This window comes from Panthera pardus, unplaced genomic scaffold (genome assembly GCF_024362965.1).
Source record: "Panthera pardus isolate Hobbes unplaced genomic scaffold, ASM2436296v1 HiC_scaffold_7, whole genome shotgun sequence".
In the NCBI taxonomy this organism is placed as follows: Eukaryota; Metazoa; Chordata; class Mammalia; order Carnivora; family Felidae; genus Panthera; species Panthera pardus.
The window spans coordinates 40,434,836-40,447,319 of NW_026527002.1; the positions used below are offsets into that span (position 1 = coordinate 40,434,836).

The 12,484-nt window shown below is 41.9% G+C and overlaps 1 protein-coding gene across 4 annotated transcripts in view; it reads right to left on the reverse strand.

The window, feature by feature from the left end:
• Positions 1 to 12,484, reverse strand: part of CDH17 (cadherin 17) — a 70,092-nt gene that overhangs the window by 20,229 nt on the left and 37,379 nt on the right. For all 4 annotated transcript variants that reach the window (XM_019453477.2, XM_019453475.2, XM_019453476.2 and 1 more), the window contains exons 8-11: positions 12,071 to 12,202; positions 11,612 to 11,762; positions 5,496 to 5,711; positions 1,656 to 1,732 (exon numbers count right to left, since the gene is read on the reverse strand). In XM_019453477.2, coding sequence (XP_019309022.2) covers positions 1,656 to 1,732; positions 5,496 to 5,711; positions 11,612 to 11,762; positions 12,071 to 12,202 — 576 coding nt within the window. The remainder of the gene's footprint in view (positions 1 to 1,655; positions 1,733 to 5,495; positions 5,712 to 11,611; positions 11,763 to 12,070; positions 12,203 to 12,484) is intronic.

The following is a 12,484-nucleotide window of genomic DNA, read 5'->3' on the forward strand; positions in this document are numbered from 1 at the left end:
ATAGATTCCCCTTCTCACATCCAATATGTTTACTAACTGAAATTATTATACTAGTGATCATATAAATAAATAGCTACTATGTGTTGAATACCTAAATTGTGGCAGGCACTTTACATACGTTATTTTAGTTCATCTGTAATCCACCAAGGAATAGAGGGTAAGAGCCTGAACTTTGGAGTCAAACAGCCTGGGGATGAATCCTAGGCTTGCCACTCAGGAGCCAGGTGACTGGAAGCAAGTCATCTAATTTCCTTACGTCTCAGGTGATCATCTGTCTAATGAAAATAATAGTAGGACCTACTTCCTGCTTGCTGTGGGGATTGAGAGAGATAAAGCATGTAAACCCCCTGCATGCCTGGCACATAAGTACTCAATAAAGATAAGCAATAAAACACTCCATTGAGTAGCTATATTATCATTTCCATTTGACAGAAAAACAGAAGATTGGAAGGGTAAACCCCACCCAAGAGCATACAGCTAGTGAGTCACAGAATTGGGACTCAAGCCCATGCTTGTCCAGTTCCAAAGCCTGTGTTCTTACTCACTGGCCTAGACCATGTCCACTGAAAATCCCCCGATCATCTCTCTCGGCATCATGATCTTAAAGATGGTAATAGGCAGGGCCCAGGCGGAGGACTGGGGCAATGACAGAAGCCCACTCACTCTCTCAAGAGCCCACTTTGTATTTCCAACTCTCAAAGCAGGGTGTTCTTGTCCTCAGTGTGAAAGCACTGTCCAGATGGACCAGAAGGAAACCACAACATAAGGAAGGGCTCCTGGAGACTGAGAAGGAAGGGGTTCCTTACCCCACGCTTGTGTAGCCCCAGTGCCTGCTACACAAGTTATATTCAGTCACACCTCTTGCCGCCCCAAACCCTCTCATACATCAATTCCCTTTCTTTGTCACAGCCTTGTCCCTATTTTGATTTGTGATCATCATCACAGGGCTCTCGACCGTCCCATAACTGACTTCAAACATGACCTAACAATCTAGTCAAATGGGCTTCCCTCTGCTCTAGAATAAAGAGAGACATCCCTTTTAAGGGAAGCAGTGGTAAAACCACCCCAAGTTTAAAGCCCAAATCAAAATATGTGAAATATTTTTCTTGACGTTCTCTACTGATCCTTTTTCTCCTGCTTTTTCTGACCAATTTTCGTAATTCTTGCAAATGTCTTAAGCACATCCTTCTTGAGCTTAACCGAGAGGTTAGTTTTTCTTCTCCTTTCTCTTACCCAATTATTGCAAAAGGAGTGGAAAGTGCCAATATTCCAAACATCACATTTTTGACTAAAAATGCTGGTCTGAGACCATTTATTGTCACACAATATATAATGACAAATTGCAATTAGCCATTCAACTCCATTCCATTTGACAAAGATTGCGGGTGCAGCTTTTAAGCAAGCCCTTGGAAGAAATGAGCCATTGGTAGAAGTTTATAAAATTCTGTTTATAAACGCTGTTATATACTATAACAGTGAATGCTATTGTTCCCTGAAGATTTCCACTGAGGATGGTGTCTGGGTTTGTTACCAGTTTGCCTAAAGCTACCTTTAAAGTCTGGAATTTTTCCTAACTACTTACAGTGTCTTTATCGCAGAAGTAAGGGCCAAGTAATATAAACAAAATAAAGAAAAAACAGATGAAAACTACTCACATCTGATTTTTCAAAGATGGGGATCTGATCATTGATATCAATAACATTGATCTCCACGTGACAGAGGGTTTTGAAATCTGAAAGGCAAAGTCATATGACAATAATTTTTCGTTAGAAATCATGCGTTAAAATTAGAAATCTGCAAGAAAAACATTGGCAAGGCAAGTGACAGCCACAGCCAGAATTCTGCTACTGACATGCAGTTTTTGTGGAAACAGAATTCTCTGCTCCCCACCTGTACCCACAAGCAGGTCACCAAAAGGAGGCTGGAGAAAGCCCTGGAAGAAGTTCCTCTGGGCGTTCCAGGCACATGGAACATATGCCCCCTCCTCAGTAAGGCTTGTCCTGATCAAGACAGTTTGGGTTTTTTTCCTGTGAAGCAACCAACCGTAGCCTTCAAAGCCTAGTGCAAAACTATCTTTCCAGAAAGCCTGCCCTGAGTAGCCCAGCTAGCTTTCTTTCCTTCTCTGAACACTTCCAGTACTTACCATCCTGCTTCTCTGTCCTCTATGGTGGGAAAGTCGGGTGCCTGTTCCCTTTCCTCCAAATGAGGGAGGAAGTGTTACAGTTAGCCCTCTCCAAAAAGCCTGGCTACCCAGCCTGTAGGAGGTGAGGGGGGTCAGAGGTAGCTCATGGAACCCTTTGGGAAATAACACAGGCTTTGAGGGTGGGTTTGACTATTCAAATATCTGGTCAGAGAGAGCAGGTTCAACCTAGGTCCAAGAGGAGCACAGAATACAGATGGGAATGGGGTGCCCAGGGAAATATCCAGAGTGAGGAACAACTTTCTTTTCTGGGGTCCCCATGGTTCTAAGCCATGATATATTATGTTGTATAATGGCTAAGACTCAGGGCTCTGGAGTCCCACTGTTAAAATCTGACTCTGTCACTTACCAGATGTGTAAGAGCTTGGCGTGTGTCACTCAAGGACTCTGTGCCTCAGTTAGTTTTTCTATAAAATGTTGATAACTGGGCACCTGGGTGGCTCAGTCGGTTGAGCATCCAACTTTTGATTTTGGCTCAAGTCATGATCCCAGGGTTATGGGATCGAGCCACGTGTCAGGCTCTGCACTGAGCGCGGAGCCTGCTTGGGATTCTCTCTCTTCCTCTGCCCCTCTCCCCCACTTGCACTAGAGAGCACTCTCTCTCTTAAATATAAATGAATGAATGAATGAATGAATGAATGAATGAATGAATGAATGAAATGTCAATAACAACAGAACTGAGGTTCTTATCCCAACACAAATCTTCAGCACTGTTATCAGTGCTTTACCAGCATTACTCATTTCATCTTCAGGCTAATTTCATGACGTTAAGTACTATCATCATTCTCATTTAGTTCACGAATGAGGACACCACAGGATAGAAAAGCTAGATAAGCTAACCGAGGTCACACACTAACTAGTGGTTGAGCCAGGATTCAAATCCATGTGCTCCCTTTGCTCTCTCTGTCTGCTCTTCACCCTTCACCCTGCTCTGTGCCCTGGGAGGCTGACCTCAGAAACTAACTACATGACGGACACCCTGGGTGCTGCCAATGGCAGCAGTGACAGGAGATGGGAGGAGGGGTGGGAGGACAGAAGTCGGGGGCAGTTCCCCTTTGCCAGCAGCCTCTCCTATAGGTACAAGTACAGGTCTTGCTCCTTCCGGGAATGTTCCCTTCCCTTGCCCCTTCCCACCCCGCCTCCGCCTCCGTGGAAGGCAGGCCGTCTATTATGCTTCACACCTCCCATTGCTTTTCCTTAACCTTGCCTTCAACCTTTGCAAATAACCCCTTCTTTAAATTCTTCTTGGTTATTCCTTTTGAGGAACTGTTTGCTGCTAGGATCCTGACAAACACACTCAGGCATAAATGGTGTTCAAAGCACCGGACATGAGGCCAGGCTTGTGAAATAATAACATTCGAACTATAATGATGGATGCTGATTAAAGCTGGGGTCAGTCCCTGGAATATTTGCAGACAACAAGAATAGCTAACATTGTGGTGGGGGGCGGGGCTGGTGCAGGGAGGGTGGAGGAGGGGTGGTCTCAGGACCTGAATTTGCTGGCTCCTCGCTCTGCACAAACCTCAAGTTGGGCCAACAGTGAGCCAGGATTTTATGTAAAACTATGTTAATTAAGCCTAGTCTCTAGGCTAGAGTAGTGTACAATTGGATGTTTCATTCCAACAATACACATACACACATATATATTTATGAATAAATATATTTCATGATCTGGTCCACATTTTCTATATAGATGTACTCACGAACACAGAGAATTTGTAATCTGATTTCCACCTTATGCTCTTGCAGCCTCAAATTGCTTCAGGTCTCAATGCATTTGCAGATGGAATTTCTTCTCCTCTATAAGCCCTGCACTATTTTATAACTTGTCATATTCATCCTTCAAAACTCAGTTCAATGAAACCCCTTCCAGAAAGCCTTACCTGCCCTCTCCCTCCACTGAGTCACTCATTTCCTTCATGGGCTACCTTGTGCATGTTTCTTGTAATTTATTTATTCACATGTCCATCTCCTTTATCATGAAATGCTCCTTGAGGACAGACACTGTGTCTTATTCATCTATGTATCTTCAGTACCTTGAATGGTATCTTATGCAAGGTAAGCGCTCAATAACTATTTGCCAAAAGAACGGATGGCTAAAGGCGTGAAACTGTTAATTCATCATAGGAAGGGATGATTTATTATACTCACTTCTGTTGTACCTCTTAACATAATGCTAGACATATATCAGGCCCTCAATATTTGCCAAATTACTAACTTCCAAAAAGTCTGTAGTAGAGGCCTATTGAACCCTAATTCTCTTCAGTATATCTATATCCATATAAAGGGGGAAAGGTAAAGAGTAGTGTCAAATGATGCTCTCTTCTTCTCTGTACCTATATAATCTATGACTCCTAGCTCAACAGTTACTGAACTATTGGTCGTGTGACATTCGGTGCTAGTTAACTCAAAGAAAGATTCTTAACCTAGGAGTGTGTGTGCCCCTCAAATAAATCTGGCTATGAATACATGTGTTTTTGTATGTCTATGCACACTTGTCTGAAAATGTGTGCGTTTCTTAGAGAATGCACCGTTTTCATCAGAGTTTCAAAGGGTCCTGGGACCGACAAAGATTAAGAACCACTTGCTTTGAAATTGTACGGGAATAAGGAACAATGTCTCCTGGTGATGTCACATGGCCAACTGGAAGCTGAGAGAAAACAGAACGCCCCCAAGTGTATTGCTCCCCCATTTTCATACAATAGAGTCCTTGGAGTCTGAAAGGGAGAATAGAAAAATACAATTAACAGGCTGGTTCGTGATCACAGCAGCCATGAGAACGTGCCTTGCTGACTTCCAACAACAGGGAACTTAATTGACAATGGCCCCACTGCTGTGCTTTGAAATCCATCAGCACGTTTGCATTGAGGCCTCACTTCCCATGGGCTGCCCCAGCCAGTGACCGAGCAAGGCAGGCATGCCAAGGCAGGCATGTTCAAGGAGATCATAGACTCTTTTGATGGCTAACCTTGGACTCCTCAATGAGCTTGGCCAACTTTTCATTTTTTCCTTTTTTTTACTCTTAATGTTCTATGGTACTCCCACCAGCCTTCTTTCCTTCTCTCCTCCATTCAAGGTTAGGTTTGTATTGTGGTCTAATGGTTCTGATGCCTGAACTGTAACTCTGGCCTTTACCATGTTGGGCCAACTCCCTCTATGTTCCATGTGTGTTTTATAAAGGAAGGAAGAACTCTCAAATGGCATTCTATAATACACCCAGGCATTAGAGCAGCTTAACAAATCGCAACTGGAAGGAAAACAGTATTTCACTTTTGACAGTGAACATGATACTAACCTTTGTCAGACACCTCTATTGTCAAATTGTACTGCGGAGTGTCTTGCTTCTTCAAGGACTGCCCAGCCAACTGGACCACTCCCGAGTAGGTTTGGACCAGGAAGAGTCCTTCCTTGGGAAGTTTGGGAATTTGATCCACAATTTTGTATTCTAAAACACTGTTGGCAGTATTTTCTTCATCCATGTCATGGCCAATAAAAGTCCCAATATTGCTACCTGTGGAGAAGGAATAAAGGGAATCCATCCATTACAGGCTCTATTTAATCTATTTAATCTGTTAAAAATGGTTTTAGTGGATAAGCAGTTTCCTAGAAAGTGCTGTAAATAACTTTGAGTAGCAGACTAAAGTTCTTAGATTTATTTGGTTCCTCTCACTCTTTCCATAGTGTAGTACATCGAGCAGTATATTAGTCTGACAGGGCCAGCGTAACAAAGTACCACAGGTTGCATAGATTTAGCAACAGAACTTTATTTTCTCACAGTTTCTGAAGGCTAAAGATCTGAGATCAAGATGTTAGCAGGGTTGGTTGGTTCTAAGACTTCTCTCCTTGGTTTCCAGATGGCCATCTTCCCATGTCTTCACATGGCCAGTCCTCTGTACATGTCCGAGTCCAGATTTTCTCTTCTTAGAATGACACCATTCATATTAGATTAAGACCCACACTAATGGAAGCATTTCAACTTAACTACCTCTTTAACGAACCTAGTTCTAAATAATATTTCCCCTTTGACATACTGAGGATTTCACCATATGCGTTTTAGGGGGGACACAATTCAGCCCATAACAAATAGTGTCCTACAAAAATCCATGTCCACCTGAAACCTCAAATGTGACCTTATTTGGAAATAGAGTCTTTGCAGATGTAATTAGTTAAGGATCTTGAGATGAAATCATCCTGAATTTAGAGTAGGCTAAATCCAGTGATTGCTGTTCTTATTAGGAGAAGACACAAGACACACACAGAGGAGGTGGCCACGTGAAGGAGGAGGCAAAGACTAGAGTGACGCCTTAAGCAGTCAAGGAATGCCAGGAACCACCAGAAGCTAGAAGAGTCAAGAAAGAATTCTCTCATGGCTGGCACCTTGATTTTAGACTTCTAGCCTCCAGAACTGTGAGAGAATACATTTCTGTTGTTTGAAGGCACCAACTTTGTGGTCATTTGTTATGGCCCCCCCTTGGACACTAATAGACAAGACAAATGGTATAACGAAACAAGGCTGAGTCAACTGTGGCTTGCTTCTAAGCAACTTTATGCATTGGTTGCAGAGACTGACCCCACCCCAAAGATAACACAGGGCAAAGAACAGGCACACATCCCCCACCTTGGTGCAGTTTATAGCCCCATGTATTTTATGCTGGTGAGTGTTTTGGTCCAGGGAGTTCCAGAAGTCAGAGGCTATGACTCACTGCTCCCTCTAGTTCTGAGTGAGTTCTAATAGGTTCTGGATCATCTTGCTCTGTGAAATGAGAACTGTGGGTTTCTCAACATGCAGTAAAAGTTCCACCTTGGGGCTAAAATTTGAATACATCCCAGTTGTGGAGTTAAGTTTCACCCCTTCCCCAATCAATCTGAATCAACTGACTTACATGGAAATTTAGAGATTTTTTTTTTTTTTTGACAGGAGAGGTAGAGAAGTATGTATGTTTTGTCTATAATGGAACCAGACACATGTAGATGTGTCTCATGGGCTGGGGAGGGGGCATTATGATCTACAGGGCATAGGCAAATATTTATCTAATATGGCAGTAGCTGCTATTTCTGAGTCCATTATAACCAAGTCACCTTTGTGGCATACATCTGCCCTTAAAAGTATGTGTGTTGGAATGAAAGAGTATCTTACTAAATTCTGTGATCCTTTGTGGTCTGAGCAGCCCTGCCTTGGACCTTTCCTCTCAGCAAGTAAGTGTAACACAGAGGACACTGTTCTTCTCCCGCCCCACAGGAAAATTCCAGTTGTCAGAGTCACCATGAGGACTATCAACATCAGTGACTGGGGAAATTCCAGTAGAGGATGCTACTTAGTGGGAGCAGAGAACGTTTTGGGTGGGCCAGAAGTAAAAGGAGGGCCCTTTTACTTGTCTCTGAGTGACAAAGGCCAGGAGCAGGTGGCGGCCTGAATTGATTCAGAGGTATATACAGCATCTCTTGGGGCACTCAGAAATAGTTGAGGCCGGTGGGGCAGGGAGGTGGGCCTTTTACGAGAAACGAAATTTCCTGTATGAGCACATAGAACTTGGTAACGAGTGGGATTTCAGAATTAATATTGGCATTGCTAAAACTTGGGGACATGAGTCCTACGAGATTTTGGCTAATAAAAGACACTAAACATACTAAATCTTTGTTTACGCTAAATATAGAGAACAGACTCGATCTGTGCTGATTTATAAGAATTTCTGGCCCATTACATCCACCGTTTGACACCTTGTGAAATATAGCTACAAAATAAATTCTCACCTTTAGAGAAGCAAATATCCCCTGGGCCCCTGAACAGTTTATTCTACCAACAATGAGTTCTTCACCAGTCTCAGAAAGCTAGTACTATCCTCTTCCCAAAGGTAAGCAGCTTTTAAAATTGTTCCCAATGACCTCTCCCATATTAATGCCCTGGTGTAACCCCCACCTCTTGAATGTGGGTTGGGCCTAGTGACTCACTTCTAATGAATGGAATATGGTAAAATGATGGATGGCACCTCAGGGATTAGATTATAAAAATACTGGCTTTCATCTTGGTCACCATTTTTCGAGCTCTCACTGCCCCCCACACCCAAGCTTCCCCTCTGAATCAAAGGTACCCAACTGAGCTACACTCTGATTCCTGACTCACAGAAACTTTGATATAATAAACATTTGTTTGAAACTGTGAAGTTTGGGGGGCATTTGTTATGTAGCAATAGACAACTAATACACTAAATGTTAGGCCCTAAACAAAGAAACTTGAGTGATCATCTGGAAAGTTCTTCAAAGATCCTCTGCCTTCATTTAGCATCACAGACCAGAAACTTGGGAGGTTTTCAAAAAGGGCGATGCCACAAGTATTTCTTGGCTATTGTAATACATTTAATTCTTACACAACTGTCACTGTTGGAAGATTCTTCCTTATAATTAACTAAAATCCTTCAAGCTGTCATTTAACCCTTCCTACTGCAGCAAGAATTAGAATAAATGAAAAAAAGAGGACCCGAGCAGAACACGCAGACAATAGGTAATCTATATAGGACTCCTGACAGCAAGAAAAGAAAAAAAACAAAACTATGAGTATTGAGCAAATAAGCCACAGGAGCAGTACTCATCAAGCTGCCAGAACAGCACCCACTATGCCAAAAATGTGTAGCAAGAAGAGTAGAGAAATCAAAAGAAAATGGTAAGAAGGTCCACAAGGTATAGGAAGGTCTGCTTACAAGGACAGCAAGGCCCTAGGAGTGGCAGTCTAATCTTGCACAAAACAACAGACAAAAACATTTCAAGACATGCCAGCCTGTGGCACAAAAACAGACACTCAGATCAATGGAACAGAATAGAGAACCAAGAAATGGACTCACAAACGTAAGGCCAACTAATCTTTGACAAAGCAGGAAAGAATATCCAATGGGATAAAGATGGTCTCTTCAGCAAATGGTGCTGGGAAAACTGGAGAGCGACATGCAGAAAAATGAACCTGGACCACTATCTTACACCATACACAAAAATAAACTCAAAATGGATGAAAGACCTAAACGTAAGACAGGAAGTCATCCAAATCCTCAAGAAGAAAGCAAGCAAAAACCTCTTTGACCTCGGCTGCAGCAACTTCTTACTCAACATTTCTCCAGAGGCAGGGAAACAAAAGCAAAAATGAACTATTGGGACTTCATCAAAATAAAAACCTTCTGCACAGCAAAGGAAACAATCAGCAAAATCAAAAGGCAACTGATGGAATGGGAGAAGGTATTTGCAAGCGACATATCGGATAAAGGGTTAGTATCCAAAATCTATACAGAACTTATCAAACTCAACACCCAAAAAACAAATAATCTAGTGAAGAAACGGGCAAAAGACATGAATAGACACTTCTCCAAAGAAGACATCCAGATGGCCAACCGACACATGAAAAACTGCTCAACATCACTCATCATCAGGGAAATACAAATCAAAACCACCATGAGATACAACCTTACACCTGTCAGAATGGCTAACATTAACAACTCAGGCAACAACAATTTTATTTCAATAAATAAAATTTAAAGAAAGTATCTTTTAGGGAAATACAAATCAAAACCACAATGAGATACCACCTTACATCTGTCAGAATGGCTAACATTAACAACTCAGGCAACAACAGATTTTGGCAAGGATGCCGAGAAAGAGGATCTCTTTTGCACTGCTGGTGGGAATGCAAACTGGTGCAGTCACTCTGGAAAACAGTGGAGGTTCCTCAAAAAATTAAACATAGAACTACCCTATGACCCAGCAATTGCACTACTAGGTATTTATCCAAGGGATACAGGTGTGCTGTTTTGAAGGGACACAGGCACCCCAATGTTTATGGCAGCACTATCAACAATAACCAAAGTATGGAAAGAGCCCAAATGTCCTTTGATGGATGAGTGGATAAAGAAGATGTGGTACATATATGCAATGGAGTATTACTCAGCAATCAAAAAGAATGAAATCTTGCCATTTGCAACTATGTGGATGAAACTAGAGGGTATTATGCTAAGTGAAATTAGTCAGTCAGAGAAAGATAAATATCATATAACTTCACTCATATGAGGATTTTAAGACACAGAACAGATGAACATAATGGAAGGGGAGCAAAAATAATATAAAAACAGGGAGGGGGACAAAACATAAGAGACTCTTAAATATGGAGAACAAACTGAGGGTTACTGGATGGGTTGGGGGAGGGGGGGATGGGCTAAATGGGTAAGGGACATTAAGGAATCTACTCCTGAAATCATTGTTGCACTAGATGCTAACTAATTTGGATATAAATTAAAAAAATAAAATTAAAAAGAAAGGAAGAAAGAAAGGAAGAAAAAGAAAAGAAAAGAAAAGAAAAGAAAAGAAAAGAAAAGAAAAAGAAACAAAGAAAGAAAGAAAGAAAGAAAGAAAGAAAGAAAGAAAGAAGAAAGAAAGAAACAAAGAAAGAAAGAAAGAAGAAAGAAATGCCAGCCTGTTCAACCAATGGGCTCATTACCATGGGGTAATAGACAAGCAGTGTGCCAAATCCAGGGAAGTCCTAAAACTCCCAGAAATCAGGGGTACCGGGTTGGCTCAGTCAGTTAAGCATCCAATTCTTGGTTTCAGCTCAGGTCATGATCTTGTGGTTTGTGAATTTGAGCTCCGCATTGGGTTCCATGCTGACAGCACAGAGCCTGCTTGGGATTCTCTCCCCCTCTTTCTCTGCCCCTCCCATGCATGTGCTCTTTCTCTTCCTCTCTAAAAATAAATAAAGCTAAAAAAAACCTCCCAGACATCATAATGTTCTCCTAGCAGTTGTCCTCTGTACAAAACCAAAGCTATCATTCAACACAGTGAAAAGAAACAAAGCAAATTGAGAACGAAAGGACAAAAATAGGTAGGACTTGAGCTTCATCTACCATCTTCCTGAACAATTATTTGGTTCCTAGAGAGGGAGACTCAAGGGTCAAAAGCCAACTTGCATTCGTAGTGCTTACTTATTGTAAGGTATCTGACATTGGATGTAAATGATCATTTAAATCATTTAGCAAGTTTGACGAGATTTTATCGGATTGTCAGAAGGGCAAATAAGAATTGATGGGACAACCTTGTACATGAGATAACCTTATATATGTATACAGGATCCTGGCATCCATAAATGGTTATGATAATAGGGGTAGTTGGTAGTAGTAAATGGGTAGTAGTAGTAGCAATATAGTGGTGGTCGTAGTCATAAAAGCTCCAGTTTCAGAGCACCACCCACATACGTTTGAGCCAAAATACTGTACCTATGGGAGTCCAAAGTGTATTCAAACTCTGCGCTGTGTAGACATGGACAACCGATCCCCGACCAGGCTTACCTGCCCACCCACCACCTGGTAGAGAGGAGAAAGGGCTTACAGAGGTAATATATGGTGAAGAGTTACACAGCTTCGAACAGCTCTCTTTTCTTACCTATATCTTCATTCTCCTGGACCTCAAATACGGTCACCGCAGAGGGACATGTAGGTGGATTATCATTAATGTCTTTCACTTTTACACGAATTTGCAGTGGGAAGGCAAGCGGTTTTCCCATCTCATCCTTTGCCACGGCATAAAAAACATACTACAACAGGAAGATCAGTGTTAAGACAGGACTCCTCCATCATCCCCTTTAAAAGGCAGAGGAAACAGCTTGGATTTACCCCTTTATTTTCAATTTACTTAGAGCTGGAAGACGAGAAAAAATGAAATGAGTTGGATCTGTGGGTGTGCTCTCATGTCTTTGAGAGAAATAATATACTGGGGTCCAGAACACGGTTTGGGGCTCTGGTTGTCGTTGTTGTTTTTATGTAAAATCGATTCTGCGTTTAGTTGTCCGTAGGCACTGGACTCCGTCTTGCTATCTGTGAAACTCCTCCCAGACTTACTCACCGAATCCTTTTCTTCACGGTCCAAGGGCTGAGTCACATAAATACTTCCTTCCTGGTCAATTGAAAACGGTAAAGTTGACAGCTTCTCCTTTTCAACTAAGGAGTATTGTGCACCTGGCTCATTCCACTGCACCTACAGGGCCCAGAGTGAATTGCGAGAAAAGATATATCAGGACCAAGAGAACCGGAAAGGAATAAACAATTTTCCGGTTTTCAATTTGAAATTTCTGACGATCTTGTTTTTATGTCTGTGTTTTCCTAGAACTACTTGATACTCAACCAAAATTAAGCCTTTTGTTTTCTTGTTTTACCAAGTTACATTGCTCAAAAAAAGCACACAGGGGTGTTTTTCTTCTCTAAAGCAGGTCTTTGTGAATCTTTAAAGAATTTGTGGGTTGCTCCTTTGGAGGTCTGA